The following is a 16584-nucleotide window of genomic DNA, read 5'->3' as shown; positions in this document are numbered from 1 at the left end:
TTTTATGGATTCAGAGGGACAGAGCAACCTGAATGTTTTGGTCATGGAAACTTTTTATTTATTTTATAACTTTAATTTTTTATTTTTTTAATTTATTATTTTTTAATTTATATCCAAGTTAGCATGTAGCGCAACAATGATTTCAGGAGTAGATTCCTTAATGCCCCTTACCCATTTATCCCATCCTCCCTCCCACAACCCCTCCAGTAACCCACTGTTCGTTTTCCATATTTAAGTCTCTAATGTTTTGTCTCTCTCCCTGTCTTTATTTTTTGCTTCCCTTCCCTTATGTTCATCTGTTTTGTATCTTAAAGTCCTTATATGAGTGAAGTCATGATATCGGTCTTTCTCTGATTAATTTCGCTTAGCATCATACCCTCCAGTTCCATCCACGTAGCTGCAAATGGCAAAATTTCATTCTTTTTGATTGCCAAGTAATACTCCATTGTGTGTGTGTGTGTGTGTGTGTGTGTGTGTGTGTGTATACACCACATCTTCTTTATCCATTCATCCATTGATGCACAGTTGGACTCTTTCCATACTTTGGCTGCTGTTGATAGTGCTGCTATAAACATGGGGGTGCATGTGCCCCTGTGAAACAGCACACCTGTATCCCTTTGATAAATAGTAGTGCAATTGCTGGGTCGTAGGGTAGTTCTATTTTAATTTTTTGAGGAATCTCCATACCGTGGAAACTTTTTATTTAAATTCTTTGGCTTGGGGTGCCTGGGTGGCTCAGTGGGTTAAGCATCCGACTTTGGCTCAGGTCATGATCTTACGGTTAGTGGGTTTGAGCCCCATGTCGGGCTCTGTGCTGATAGCTCAGAGCTGGGAGCCTGCTTCAGATTCTGTGTATCTCTCTCTGCTCCTCTCCTGCTTGTGCATGCTCTCTCTCACAAAAATAAACATAAAAAAAGTTAAAAAAAATTCTTTTGCTCATAAAATTAAGGGGAAAATGCTTATATGATTTCTACATATCTTTCTAAAATCAGTGTAGAAATCCTGACCCACTCATGAATAGCTGTCCTTAGGAGGATATTCAAAATGATCACTGTAGTAGCTGATATTAATAAGCCATTAGCTTTTCTTTATAAAAGTAGAGCGGTTGCCAATAGATTCATTTGGGGCCAAAGCAGGTAGTTAAATAAAAGCTTCCCAAGCTTTTCGCATGGATGGCAACTAAGCTACTCAGTATTGCTAGAGATACAGCAGAAATGGGAAACATTAGTCATATCCTCCTGTTCCTTACTCCCACCCTTACCGCTGCCCATCACAGTATCATCACAGGCGCATTAGTCATGCTGAGAAAATGTAGTTTCTAGGCCCTGGTTTTGGACTGGATTCATTGGGTGGGGTGAGGTGGGGCTTCCTGAATAATCAACTAAAGCCTCTTTGTCGTTCCTTTAAAAGAACTGGAATATTTCCTGAGAATGGAAAAACAGATAGATACAACTCATAATCCAATGAAAAATGCTACCAACCCAGAAAATGGAGACTGTTTTGTGGTCCTCTGGGAGGCATCTAAAGGCTTGGTAAAAAGAAACACTAACAACAGAGGGTGGAGAACTTAGCCATTACTGAACTGGTGGATCTCCAAAGGGATAGACGCAACTGTTGGTCTTGGCTGTTTCCATGGAGAAGCAGAAGCCTCCATATTTAAAGATGGGTTTCCCAACCAGGAAAATACAACTGTAAGTAGCTAATTTAAGAAAATAAAAAAGGAGTGGAGGAGGCTGTCAGAACTCAAACTTTCTGCACATCCCAGGGCCTTAAAAATGACTCTAGAAGGACATACAAACCAGCTCTGTACAACCGGTGGCAAGCCCCTCATGAGGAAGGCCATTTAAACAGGCACATGAAAGCATTTTGAGCTTTCTCCATGAAAATCATCGAGTTTTTTCCCATTTTTAGACCTCACTAAGACTAAGGAAGCAGCACTTAAATTAGCCAAATAATGCTAGATTCTTACTGCTTCGTTCATTCATTCTTAAACATTTCCTTACCAGCAATTAGGTGCCAGGGACACTGCACTGCACAAGACAGACAAGCTTCCTGCTCTTGGGGAATTTATATTCTAGGTAAGTAACACAGGATAAACACAAAGATGAAAAATAAAGGAATATTTTCAGATAGTGGTAAACATAGTGAAGAAAACACAACAGGTTCAAGCTTGGTGGAGTGTTACTCTATCCCGGGAAGTCGAGTGAAGGTAAAGTCTCCTGGGTCAGATGAGAAGGAGCCAGCCACAGACAGCCTGGGGAAAGATTTTTCCAGAATGTGCAAAAGACCTGAGGTGGAAATGAGTTGGCAGCTGGCAGGAACAAACTTGGCCTGAGAGTGGGGCAGCAGGCATTTAGAGGGAGGTGGAGAGCCAGATCATGGAAGGCCTTGAATGAGTGTGATGTGTTTGGCTTAAATTCTAAATATAGCAGGAAACCAACAGAAGAGTTCTAAGTAGGGGCATGATGTGATCTGAATTGCCTTTTTAAAACTTCCTTCAAGCTTCTGTCTGGTGAATAGATGAAAAGGGAATTGAGAGGCCATTTAGAAGTGTCTGCACAAGACCGGAAGTGGTAAGTAGTGAAACCCAAGCACTTCTTGACTGAACTCTGAAGAAGCCCCAAATTTAGAGGTTAAGCTGAGGAAAACTCACCAAAGGAATCTGGGAGGGAGTGATCAGTAAGAAAAAATGGCGTCATGATAGCTAAGAGAAGGAGCTTCTACTCACAAGATGTGGCTAGTCAGCTGTCTAAAGTGCAGATGACAAATGGAGGGAGTTGAGAAATTGGCAACATGAAGTTCTCTCGTCACGCTGACAAAACCACTTCAGGGTGAGGGTGCAAGTTATACCCGAGTGGGCCGGAGGGGAGGGGAAGAAAGGAAATGGGGGCTGTTAGTATAGATGGGACTTTGGAAAAGTCATGCTTAGATAGGGAGCAGGGACATGGGCTGTTGGAGTGAAGACAAGTCTCCCTTCTTTTTTTGTTCTAAAGGTATGAGGTAGGAGAGTTCAAGTTAGTATGCTGATGTTATCAGCATCTGCTTACAAATACGATCACTGCCTAAAGGGCAGTGCCCCTTTTGTAATCGTCCTCATAGATTACAGACTATTGAGTTGAGAAAGACCATCTAATCAGACCTCCTAACTTGATACGATATGAAGAATTAGACCCACAGTGGATGATTTGCCCGGTGAATCGTGCCTCCGTCCACAAATACTCAGGATGCTCCTTCCCAGTGCATTCTCCTTGAGGTGAATGAGAAATGGCATCCTACCAGAACATACTCCCCTTCCTCAGGCTGCTTGGAGTTTCACTCCAAACTCTGTGTCAGCTTAGAAAGTTCTGGCTGAGATTAGCTTTCCCTACATGCACACTGGCTGACAGTCTCCTGGGAAACTTCAGAAAACCCCGAGACCTATCAGCTTACTGGGGGAGGGGGCATCCCAGGGATTTCTAGGAATGTAAGCTCTGCCGAGGAACAGCTATCTCTCCAGAGACACTTATATCATGCCGGAAACCGGCAGAGGCCTTGACCGTAAGCCAGCCGGAAATATCCTTGCTTCATTTTGCAGCCCATAAGGCGTCAGGGACACCGGACTGGAGAGGCAGCAGGGAGGATGCCCTGTGAAATCTGGGTTTCCCACTAAGCCACGAGCCTGTGGTTATCCTGAGCAGCTGCAGCGTGATAAAGCATTGTGGGAATCGGGGAGATTCCACCGTGAGCAAGTGGTAGGAGAGTGATCCCACGCTGTGATTTGGTCCGAAGCTTCTCCGTGCCTCGGAAGGCTGAAAAGCTTTAATTTTCCAAAGAGCAGTTTGTTCCACTTTTCTGGTGAGTACCGTACCTGATCTTGTACGGTTAGTTTATTTAATGTAAAGAAAAAAAAAAAAAATGAAATGTCTGTCTGTTGGTCTTATTTTAACTAAACTCCTGAGACTACCAGCTGTTCCTTATGTCTGAAATGGCCTTGACAACTCCCTCATTTGACCACAGAGAGTCTATGCATCCCTTTAGGACTCGTTCGACTGTCCTTTCTTCCGACAAGGCCTAAGTAGCCCTTTCTCTGTGCTTCTGATTTTAGTCCAAACCATATTTCATTGCCATTCACTGCTTGCTTTCTCACTAGTCTATGAACTGAGGGAAGAGATCATCTTATCACCATCAGCGAACACAGGTCTGGGCAGATGGCAGGCTGGTAGTTCTCCAAACGTGGTCCCCCAAGTGCCTGTTTCAGTATCACCTCGGATGTTAGTTTTCTAATGAACAGAATCCCTGCGTGTGGGGCCAGAGGCTGTGCCTTTTTATTTTTTTTTATTTTTTTGGGACAGAGAGAGAGCATGAACGGGGGAGGGGCAGAGAGAGAGGGAGACACAGAATCGGAAACAGGCTCCAGGCTCTGAGCCATCAGCCCAGAGCCTGACGCGGGGCTCGAACTCACGGACCGCGAGATCGTGACCTGGCTGAAGTCGGACGCTTAACCGACTGCGCCACCCAGGCGCCCCGAGGCTGTGCCTTTTAAACAGGCTGCCGAGATGATTCTTTTCCACAAGGAAGGCTGGTAATTTTTATAGTGGGCTCTTGACAAATGTTTGTTGATTTATTGATATGGACATTTGTGTCTCGGAAACCAGATTTAGGTCAATGACTCATTCTTTATGGTCAGCAGCTTTCAGAGAAGCACGCACTTCCCAGATTACTTTTCTCAGGTGTGGCCTAAATATAGCCTCAATTCCAGTCACTGAAAACACCAAAACATCACCATTTAACCTTCTTTAAGTGTGTTTCTCTCCCGTCCATTCATCTGCTTCCTAATACTCATGTATTTAGGGGAGCATTCCAATTCTGATATAGACAGGCTGTGCGCAGATGTGTGAAATGGTGACAGCGATAGAAATGGGGCAGTGGGGGTGGGGGGGTGATGGAAAGCAGCATCCTGGCCATCTGTACTATGTACGTCCCGATTTGTAGCGGAGTCAGGATGATCTGTAAAGACGTATGCCTTACCATTAAGAATTTGGGGACGGTTCTCAGGAGTCGGGGGGGGGGGGAGTTGTGCAGAACAGATACTTTATGAACAGAGCTGTTGAGAAGGTTCTGACCATACCTGGATGGGATTTACAGTGATGACTAGCATTGGGAGGGTGTCAATCAGGGCTCCTAGGACTGGACATTTACTGTGTTTGAATTACTTAAAAAGAAAGAGAAGATCGAGTGATACAGACCCAGAGGTATACTGTTAGCATCTCCTCAAGAGCTCTTTGCCTATCTATAAAAATTTTCTTGACCCATTCTTCATTAACAGTAGCCAGTGGTTTCCAAAGCGGTGGTCCTAAAACAAAAGTATTGTCTCATTCTGTTCCATGCAAGTTGAGTGCATGCCAAACCCAGTGTGTAGGCCATATGTGAAGTGAACTAGGAGTTCTGGCATAGATACTAGACTACGTCAGGCCCACCTAATGCTCAGTTACCATAGAGCCGTGAGCTGTAAACTAGTACCCTGCTTTACCCACCCCCCCCCCATACAAATGTAATTCTTTTAGGTCCAATGATATGTTAACCTGTCTTTACGAGCATTGATTATAAGATAAATAATCCAGAAGTCACAAGAATAAGGTGCTTTCCAAGGGCCCATCTGTTTTAGCAGAGTTGGAACACAGCTCTCGATCCCCATTACTTGTCAAGCAGAAAGTTGAGCAGAATGATGAGACTCTCAAGGGACAGGAATGACGCCAAGTAATATCATCATTGAAATCCCACTGACCTTCTGTTATGTATCCGTACCTTCCATGTCTTAAAGACTCCAATTATGAACAGGCCATGAGAATGTGTGGAAGGGATGCGTACTTTTGCCCAGATAGATGAGCGTCACAAGTAATCACAGACAGTCGGGATTGTTTGTTGTTTAGGAAGTTCTAGCCTCAGTTTTATGTTCTCTGTATATGGAATCTATTTGACAAGTGTATTTCTCACTCCCCCCCTTTCCCTTCCAGGAAATCAAGATTTGTGCCACTGTGCATTTTTATATAATATCTGTGTGTCCCAAGAGGGTGTTATCTGAATATATTTGCATATAGCATATACTACAGGTACCCAGATGTGATGAGGCTTTTGCTAATAAGTATTTCCAAATCAAGGGAGATTTTTTGCTGTGCTCCTGGGCCTTCTAGGCTAGATCAGAACAGGCCCACTGTACCCTCTATATGGGTTTAATTATTCCAAGGGAAGATTCCAACGATACTGCAAAGAGTATTCCTAACCTTTCCAGATAGATCGGAAGTCTGGAGGACTCTGGGAATCATTCTACCTATAAGTATTCTTCAGAAAAGATAGCTCCAGCACCAGAAACTCTTTCCTCTATCTAGCTTTGTCCAAAGCAGTTTTGGACCCCTATTCTGTCCCTGTCACAGCCCTTCTCTAGATTCCAGAAGTTGCAAGAGTGGTATTTGTTACCCCAGCATTTGAGTTTCTACAAAGTATGAATGGCCAAACTCACTTAGCAGAGAGGCACGATTAATGGCAAGAGGCAGCTACGTCCTTCAGCAGGATCCATTCTGCCAGTCTTGGAGACTCGTTTCTACCTTGGCATTCTTCTGGACAATTACTTTCTCTGACTACAAAGGTAAGTATCTGGGGGGAGGGTTTGGGCAGGAAATCACAGCTGTACTAAAACTTTCATTAAGTAAAATAAAATGTCGAGGAGGAGAGGTAATGGAGAAATGAAGGGGGGACAAAAACCCCACCTCCTAACCTTATTTTAATCAAAAACTTGGCTTTGGCCTTCTTTCTAACTAAACACTCTCATATATTGATTCAAAATGAGTGTCAGTTGTTAATACACGTAAACCAGTTCAAAAGACCAGAAGTGAGCGGAAGAATCCTAGAAAATTTACAGTGGGTTCTGTCTACTGGTAACTGAAGATTCTGACTTACTAAAGTTTTTCTTTTTTTTTAATTTTTTTTTTTCAACGTTTATTTATTTTTGGGACAGAGAGAGACAGAGCATGAACGGGGGAGGGGCAGAGAGAGAGGGAGACACAGAATCGGAAGCAGGCTCCAGGCTCTGAGCCATCAGCCCAGAGCCCGACGCGGGGCTCGAACTCACGGACCGCGAGATCGTGACCTGGCTGAAGTCGGACGCTTAACCGACTGCGCCACCCAGGCGCCCCTAAAGTTTTTCTAATACACTCGAGTTTACCAATTAAAACAATTCTTGGAAATTGTTTTAATTATTTGTTTTGAGGGAGGAGCAGAGAGAGAGGGAGGGAGAGAGAATCCCAAGCAGGCTCCACACCATCAGCACGGAGCCTGACTTGGGGCTCGAACCTATGAACCAAGGAGATCATGGTGACCCGAACTGAAACCAAGGATCGGGCACTCTGAGCCACCCAGGCACCCCAAAACAACTTTTTTTCCCTAATACTGAAGACATCAGCAGAGTTAAGATGTTCTAAATGTAACCTCTCATCTACTCCTATTAACCTATGGTGTGCAAAGCATATCCTTTTTAAATTTTGAGGTAGCTGATTGAAAAAAAATGTGTGTGTGTTTGTGTGTGTAGTAACTATTTAAGAGACATTGTAAATGAACTCTGTTCTGCAAGTAAAACACATGAGGAGAAGCAATCTTTAGTGAGAGGCAGGAAATTAAAAAAAAAACAGACTTATTCCCATTTTTTAAAATTTCAAGTGTTCTGGATTATTCTGACTTAAAAGAGGGAACATTTACTGCTGATCACCATGTGCTCTGTTCATGCCCTGAATTCGTGGGGGAGATCACAACTTTGTCACACGGAGCAGAAGAGAAACAGTTGTCGGAGTTTGACACATTTTCCAATAGAAGAAAAATCCAGTTGCCAACTACATATGGGTTCATTTTGGGTTCCTGGAACTGATAACACATCAGCATGTCTTACGAAACTTGTGCATGGCATGTTATTGCAGCTGTATATCATCAGAGAGAAAAAAAATAATTGGTTTTCCTTAGAGTATCTCGAAGTTGATGTCATATTCAATAACCCTGTAGTTGAAAAATCTATATATGATGGATGAAGTTTGGACTATCTTGAATTTAATTCCTCCTGTGCCAGCTTCTACAGGCCCTGGTGTGCCTGTCATTTTGAGGTGAGTGCGTGCATTATCTAGAAAATGCAACCAGGTGTTCCTTTTGCCAGAATATGAACTATAGAACAATTTGTCTCACATGTACAACAGTCTCATTCCTCACCCTTAACTATGCCAAGGAAGAGCCAGTTTAAACTTGGAACCCCACACCAGGGTCAGTGCCAAGGCGCAGCTTGAATTAGTCCTGTGCATTACAGAGTGAGGGGGACAGCTTCTCCTTCTGTAGAATGGGGACTCTGGAGACAGGCCTTAAACAGACCAGCTTCTAAAGTAGGGTCCCAGGCCCGTCACCAACATATCCTCATCAAGAACTCTTCCTTGGAAGAGTAAATACTATTTTTGGATCTGCTCATGAGCACTCTCAAAAAGAAAACATTCAGAGCTTTGTCTCTGGTCCAGACCAAAAAAAAAAAAAAAAAAAAAGCCAACTTAGATGTAGTCTCAAGGCCCCCATATCATCAGCATTACAGGGCTGACCTCAGGATGCAGCCTCTTGAGCCTCGGGGTCTGGCTTGATTTGGAACTTTTGGACACAGCCTGGCCTCCTGTTGGAAGTGATGCGTCCATATTTTGGAATTCAGATTTGTAAAACGTGGGATGCAAAATAATCTGTCTTCTTGCACTCGGTTTTATGTTGTACAGCCGACGAACACACGTGGTTACAGAAGAGCAAACCTCCCCACCTTGGTTTATGCATCCCTAATTTGAAATGTAAGTATAATATAATCTTGACAAAGTTAATCTTACCCTCTGGCCAGAGGGCAGAGCTGTCTGCATTGTTAACAACTTGGAGGTGAATTCCTTTAATACTATTTAAGACAGCGGATGAGGAAAACATAACGTCCTTACCGATTAGCAAAGCTTCTTTCTCTGATTTTAAGCCTTGGCTTCTTTTTTCCATATTGTTCTCTCGGTCTTGGTTGACCAGTGCGACTGTCAACACGTTGATTTCCTATGAAGTTAAACAAAAACCATAGAGGTGTTCATGTAGATTTTGTGCATTTCAGTGAGCCACCTGGTCTTTTCAACTCTATAAAAAAAGGTCATCACTTCCATTTATAACTGAACATCAACTTTTATAAGTAATTGATCTATGTGCTCAACAATAAAAAAGTAGTACTAAAACTTAGGCTCCTAGCTGCTGCTCCCAACAAACCAAGTAACTATGCAAAAGTAGCAAATTTGGCATAAATTATCTTAGGTTTCTGTCCATGTTTTGATTAATCTCTGTTAACAAAAACTATTTTATTGTAGCCACTTAAACATGCTTTTATTTCAAATATAAAAAAACTTCCCCCAAAGCATGTACGAACTGATTTATAATACTATGCTAGTAACTTGTATGTGTGTGTGGAGAAATAGGGCCTATTGGGAAGGTGAGATAGGATTGTTATTAGAAGTGTTTAAGTTGAATAAGTAGATGTCCTCATACACAACTGCAAAAGGGAGATAAAGCAAGGGTTGAGAAATTCTTTTCTTCGGAAACTAAAAATGAAGAATTATACCACAAACCAGTAACATGTGGAACGTTGAAGTTGAACTATTTTTAGTTCTATGGTCTTTTCTGTTGAGAAACAGAGAAAAACATTTAACTCCTATTCTTCTGGACCTGATATTAGGATTCAAAATGGAGAATGATTTAATAGAAAATCAAATGCAACGATCAGAGACCTACATATATGGGATAGAATCATTAGGGTAGCTGAGGCTTGGAGGGACATTTCTCACTGAAAGATAGGTCTCAAAGAAGGATGGGCATATTGGGCAGAGAGTTAAGGATACTGTCTCCATTAGATGATGAGAAATCTGCCAGAAGGACAGAGGTTAGTAGGGAGGGACAAAGGAGAACTTAGAAGGTCTGGGCAAAAGGTTTGGCAGGTGGTACCGGGACAGGAACTGGTTACAGGGATAGATGCTGATCTAGTCAATACAACTTGACAAAATTTGCCAGATAAAAGAATAGGGAAATAGTTGGGAGCATGTTGAACCTGTAAAGAGCACAAACCCTGTCTGAAGGCATTCAAATAAAAGAAAAAGAAGAAAAAAAAAACCCAAACCTCAGTGTATATCAATCACAAAAGATCTGGGAGCTGAATTTACCTTACGAGCTACTGCTTTGGAAATCGGGGGTAATTATAGCAATTGGCAGGAAAAAAAAGGCTCTAAGAAATTGCAATTTGGTGAACATTTTGGAGGCTCCTCTAAAGGTCCCACTTACCTGCTGAAGATGAGTAAGGTAAAGAATCGAGGGAATCACAGCGGGGTGGTGGATTGATCAGAAGGAAAATGCTGGTTGGCTAGAGGGTACCTGAGGCTGACGGCGGGAGGGTGCCCATAAGGACAGGGGTCAGTATGGTCCCAGGCAAGGCTGGAGCCGGCTGCACCACTAGAGATGAAAGATGTCCTTATACTTCCCACAAGGGATCTTGGGAATCAGCGCCGGTAGAAACATAGTCCAGAATGTTAAAACAGACTAAACCTAAAGGCTGACGTAGATGAGATCAGAAGAGGAATTCCAGGAAAGATGTAGGGATACCCTCTGCGAGGAAACAACATGGCTGCGTTTTAAGGGCTAGAAGAGGCTTCGGAGGAAAGAGACGGAAAGACGTTACCGAGGATGATGAGTGCAGCATTTAAGAACAATACAAATAATGAACCTCGGGGATTAGCGGAAACAGTATCTCCAGGAGAGGGTGATCTGTTCACAGCCTGGATGATACCCGGAGGCCAAATGAAATTACGGGGGAGCGCTTAGCAGACAACAGGCCCACGTTAACTGACAAAACTGAGTGGGGTCCTGGAGCCGTCACACAGGTGAGGATCCAGGTTTAGGAAGGGAACTGGACCCCAGGGGCAGGCAGTACATCAGGAGGCAGCAAGGGATGGCAAGGGCAGAACACGCTGAGACCACTCTAGGGTGCTGTTAGGCCTCTGTCCCCTATTCAAAGCTGGAGGGCATGTCGAGCAAGTCCCAACAGATTCTCCAAGGCGCCCATAACCACCTACCACTGACTGTTGCTTTGATGATGACTTAGGGTCGTGTCTATGAGGATGGAAAGAGGAGTCCTGGGAAATATCTTTGAGACCGAATATGGCAGCATGTGCTCTAATCACAAACGCTGTTCTCCTACATGGTCGCCGCCAGTGACTCTGGAGGGGACACGCCTCTCTGCAAGGCTTCAACAGCAATGCAGGAGGCATGGGTCCAACAGAGACCCGAGGCTTGGCAGTGCTTCAGCCTCCGGGCACCACTGTGGGTTCTGCCCAGGGTACATAGGGCGCTGTTCTTTTGACTCCTCCGGCAGGGAGAAGAACTGTTCTGGGAAGAGTACAGGACCGAATGAAACCGATCAGGCAGGCTCCAAGAAGTGCCTGGATGTTGTAATAACTTGGGTGTCAAGAACCCGCTAAAGGGGAACTATCATTTCCATGATAGAGCAAGGGGTGTCTAAGCCTACTGAGAGCCTTGGGGCCACAACATCACTGGGGAAGCGGACCAACCCGTGGCCACTCAAAAGCGGTACTAATGACCAAGTGCCCTGGAGCCCAAGCCGGCCTCCGGCATGGGCTTCTGCACAACAAAAGACAGAATGGCAAGAGAGCAAAAGTGATGGGGACAGGGTAAGGAAGGGAACCCCCACTTTTGAAGCGGTGAACGGCATTGGGGAGGGACAGGACTGGGGACCTGGAACTTCTCTGTCCTTGGACACAGAAAAAAAAAGCCATGGTTTAAAAGAGCGCCGAGCTAGCTCAGTCCGTTAGCGTCCGACTCTTGATTTCAGCTTAGGTCATGATCTCACAGTTTGAAAGTTCAAGCCCCATGTGGGGCTCTGCGCTGTGTCAGTGTGAAGCCTGCTCGGAATTTTCTCTCCCACTCTCTCTGCCCCACTCATGCCTTCTGTCTCTCAAAATAAACAAACAAACAAACAAACCTAAAAAAAGATTTTTTTAAAAAGAGTGACCAGCATCCCTAAGAGCCAGCCCTTCGAGCTCCACCAAATGGCAGAAGAGCTGTGGGGACACTCTCTGGGTCACAGGGACCGGAGAACAACACGGTTTACGCATAGACCAGAGGTAGGTCTGTACCCTCAGGTCCTCCAGGCAAACATCAGCCCTGGATGCACTTGGGCACACACACACACACACACACACACACACAAAGCCGCAGTTTAAAAGAGTAGCTGGCATGAAAAACAGCCCGCTCTAGAATTCTGCTAATGGTAGGGGTAGCTGTGGGAGGGCTCTCCGGGTGGGAGGGGCTGATACACAGTCTCCGCTCACTACCCTTCCCACACACTTTGAAAGCACAGAGTGATGTCCTGGCCTGCTGCCTCAGTGAGCCCTGGACCCCTAGCCCACACCCCTACCAGCCAGCCCACAGGGCATGCACACTGGGATATCCTTAGCACTCACTACAGCTTCAGCCTTCGTGCTACGATCACAGTCACGAGGCCCCCCCAGAACGCTCAAGGCCCACACCACTTTGGCTTCAGATGGCTGGCTAGGGCACCCCCCCGTGTAGAACACTCCAGAATGTTTTGGCTGACATGTGTTTGAGATCCAGTTGCCCTGCCAGGGTGCCCCAAACCCCAGTCCATGCCTGCATCAGTTCCAGTCATCCCATCAGGGCGCCCCCTGTGCAGAGCACCCCAACACTCCTTTGCCCACATTGGCCTTGGCTTTGGTTGCCGACCAGGGAACCCCCTGCATGGAGTACCCAGAGACACCTCAGATCGCACCAAATTCAGTGAAAGCTGTCCTGCCAGGGCGCCCTCTGCACAGAACACCCCAGAACCTCCTGGCCCCACCTCAACGCCATCCCCTCCTTCGGGGCATCCTCTGCCGAGAGTCCTGAAACATCCCGGTTCACATCCACTTCAGCTTCAGCCATCCTGCCAACGTGCCCCCTGGGCTTCGAGCCCCAGGTCCCCCTGGTTTGCACCCACTTTAGTTCCAGCTACACTGTCAAGGAAGGCTCTGTGCAGAAAACTCTGGGAACTCCCGGCACCCACACTGCCTTAGCTCCAGCCACGCTGCTAGGGCACCCCTTGCACAGGGTGCCCCGGACTGCCCGGGTCACACCCATTTCAGCTGTCTTGCCAGGTGCCCTCAGCGCACAGAATCCGAGGACACCCTGGCCCGCATCCGCTTCAGCCGTCCAGACATGGCACTCTCTGTGTGGAAAGCCCTGGGGTCCCCAGCCCATGCCCGTCACAGCTCAAGCCAGCCAGCAGAGATCGCCAAGCACACACCATCTACCTGGAGGATGACCATATACAGGATAATTCCTTCAGGTTTAGGAGAAGTAACTGTTACACCTAATCCACAGAAGCAAACACAGAATGTTAAGCAAAACAGGGAGACAGAGGAATATGCTCCAAAATAAAGAATAAGACAAACCCTCAGAAAAAGAACTACATGAAATGGAGACAGGCAATATGCCTGATAAAGAATTTAAAGTAATGATCATAAAAATGCTCATTGGGCTGGCGAGAAGAGTGCAAGAATTCAGTGAGGCCTTCAATAAAGAGAAAACGTAAAAAACAACCAATCAGAATTGAATACAATCACTAAACTAAAAACCACAGTAGAGGGAATCAGTGGTAGATTATCAGATGCGGAAGAATACGTCAGCGATCTGGGAGGTAGGGTACTGGAATGCACACAAGCTGAAAAGCAAAACAGAAACGAATTAAAAAAATGAAGGCAGGTTAAGGGATCTTTTGGACAACACTCAGCAAACAAACATTTGCATTATTGGGGTCCCTGAAGAAGAGAGAGAAAGGGGTAGAAAATTTATATGAAGAAATAATAGCTGAAAACTTCCCTAACCTCGGGAAGGAAACAGACATCTAGGTCCAAGAAGCACAGGACATTTCAAACAAGATGAACTCAAGGAGGTCCATACCATGACACATAATAATTAAAATGTCAAAGGCTAAAGATAAAGAGAATTTTAAAAGCAAGAGAGAAGCAAAAAATTTCCTAGAAAGGAAATAAAGCCCTATAAAGTCCTATGAGACTGTCGGCTGGGGGTGCCTGGGTAGCTCAGTTGGTTAAGCGTCCAACTTCAGCTCAGATCATCGTCTCATGGTTCGTGGGTTCGAGCCTTGTGTTGGGGTCTGTGCTGACAGCTCAGAGCCTGGAGCCTGCTTCTGATTCTGTGCCTCCGTCTCTGCCCCTCCCTCACTCATACTCAGTCTCTCTCTCTCTCTCAAAAATAAATAAACACTGAAAAAAATTAAAATACTGTCAGCCGATTTTTTCAGCAGGAACTTTGCAAGCCAGCATAGAGTGCCATGATATAATCAAAGTGCTGAAGGGAAAAAACCTACAGTCGAGAATACTCTACCTGGCAAGGTTATGATTCAAATTTGAAGGAAGGGAAAAGTGTTTCCCAAACAAAAGATAAAGGAGTTTATCACCACTAAACCAGCCATAGAAGAAATGTTAAAGGGACTTCTTTAAGTGGAAAAGAAATGGCCACATGAGCTGTAATAAAATATGAATAAAAAGATACAAAATATAATAGAATATACATAAGACATGGAGAAGGGAGTAAAAAGGGAAGAGAAGGGGGGAAAAGAGTTTTTTTCTTCTTTTAAGAATATGTCTGAACTTAAATGACCATCAAATTAACACAGACTGCTATTTACTTAGGATATTATATATAAACCTCCTGGTAACCATAAACCCAAAACCTATCATACATACACAAAAAATAAAGAGAGTAGCCAAACATATGACTACAAAAACTCATCAATCATGAAGAAAGACAGCAAGAGAAGAAAAAGACAACTAGAAAACAATTAACATAGTGGCAATAAATATATACCTATCAATTAAATGAGAATAGCCTAAATGCTCCAATAAAAGCAGAGAGCGGCAGAAAAGATAAAAACAAAACAACAATGAAACACAAGACCATCTAAACACCGCCTACAAGAGACTCACCTCAGACCTAAAGACATACAGTGTGAAAGTGAAGGCGATGGAAAAAAAAAACATTTACCATGCAAATCAAAACAAAACAAAACCCAAACAAAACAGAACAAAGCTGAGACAGCAATGCTTGTATCAAGACAAAACAGACTTTAAGACAAAGACTATAATGAGACAGAGAAGGGCATTACCTAATGATAAAAGGATCATTGCAACAAGACGATAAAACAATTATACATATCTATATAGCTGACACTGGAGCACCTAAATACATAAAACAAATGTTAAGGAACATAAAGAGAGACTGTGATGGTAATACAATAGTAGGGGACTTTAACACCCCACTCACATCAATGGATAGATATCCAGGCAGAAAATCAATAAAGATACAGTGTCTTTGACACGTAAGGCCAGATGGACATAACAGATATATACAGAACATCTATCCAAAAACAACAGAATACACATTCTTTTCAAGTGCACGTGCAACGTTCCCCAGAATAGATCGCATGAGGTCACAAAGCAAGTCTCAACAAATTTAAGAAGGTCAAAATCATACTATGCATCTTTTCTGACCACAATGGTATGAAACTGGGAATAAATCACAAGGAAAACACTGGAAAAAACAAACACATGGAAATGAAACAACATGATACTAAACAACCAACGGGTCAGTAAAGCAATCGGGGAAGAAATAAAAATTTCCATTGGAGACAAATGAAAATTAAAGCACAACAGTCCAAAATTTGGGGGATGCAGTGAAAGCAGTTCTAAGAGGGAAACGAGTGACACAGGCTGACCTCAAGAAACAAGAAAAAAGCTCAAATAAACAATCTAACCTTACATCTAAGGAAACTGGAAAAGAGAACGAAGCCCAAGGTGAGTAGAGGGAAGGAAATGATAAAAGATCAGGGTGGAAATAAATAACATAGAGACTGACTGACTGAATGAAACCAAGAGTTGTTTGTTTTTTTTTTTTTTTTGCAGAAAATAAACAAAATTGATAAACCTTTAGCTAGACTCATCAAGGAAAAAAAGAGAAGGACCCAAATAAATGAAATCAGAGATGAGCGAGAAGACCTGATGCCACAGAAATAAAAAGGCATATAAGAGAATACTATGAAAGATTACATGCCAACAACTTGGATAACTTCGAAAAAATGGATAATTTCTAGAAACATAACAATCTTTCAAGACTGAATCAGGAAGAAATAGAAAATCTGAACAGACTGATTACTAGTAACAAAATTGAATCAGGCATGAAAAAAACTACCAAAAAGTAAAAATCTAGGAGCAGAAGGATTCACAGATGAATTCTGCCAAACATTTAAATAAGAGTTCATACATATTCTTGTCAAACTATTCCAAAAATAAAAGAGGAAGGAAAGCTTCCAACTATATTCTATGAGGCCAACATTGCCCTGGTATCCAAATCAGACACACACCAGAAAAAAAAGAAAACTACAGGCCAATATCCTTGATGGACATTGATGCAAAATCCTCAACAAAGTATTAGCAA

At 43.7% G+C, this 16584-nt stretch overlaps 1 protein-coding gene across 2 annotated transcripts in view; it reads right to left on the bottom strand.

Annotated features, from left to right (window-relative positions):
* ENOX1 (ecto-NOX disulfide-thiol exchanger 1) overlaps window positions 1-16584 on the bottom strand; it is a 206585-nt gene that overhangs the window by 13577 nt on the left and 176424 nt on the right. For both annotated transcript variants that reach the window (XM_047078969.1, XM_047079041.1), the window contains one exon: window positions 8973-9075. In XM_047078969.1, coding sequence (XP_046934925.1) covers window positions 8973-9075 — 103 coding nt within the window. The remainder of the gene's footprint in view (window positions 1-8972; window positions 9076-16584) is intronic.

The sequence above is a fragment of the Lynx rufus genome, unplaced genomic scaffold (assembly GCF_022079265.1).
Source record: "Lynx rufus isolate CCGP_SWC_20201006 ecotype Redwood Valley unplaced genomic scaffold, mLynRuf1.p SCAF_1, whole genome shotgun sequence".
Classification (NCBI taxonomy): domain Eukaryota; kingdom Metazoa; phylum Chordata; class Mammalia; order Carnivora; family Felidae; genus Lynx; species Lynx rufus.
This window is presented reverse-complemented; position numbering and strand designations above follow the sequence as displayed.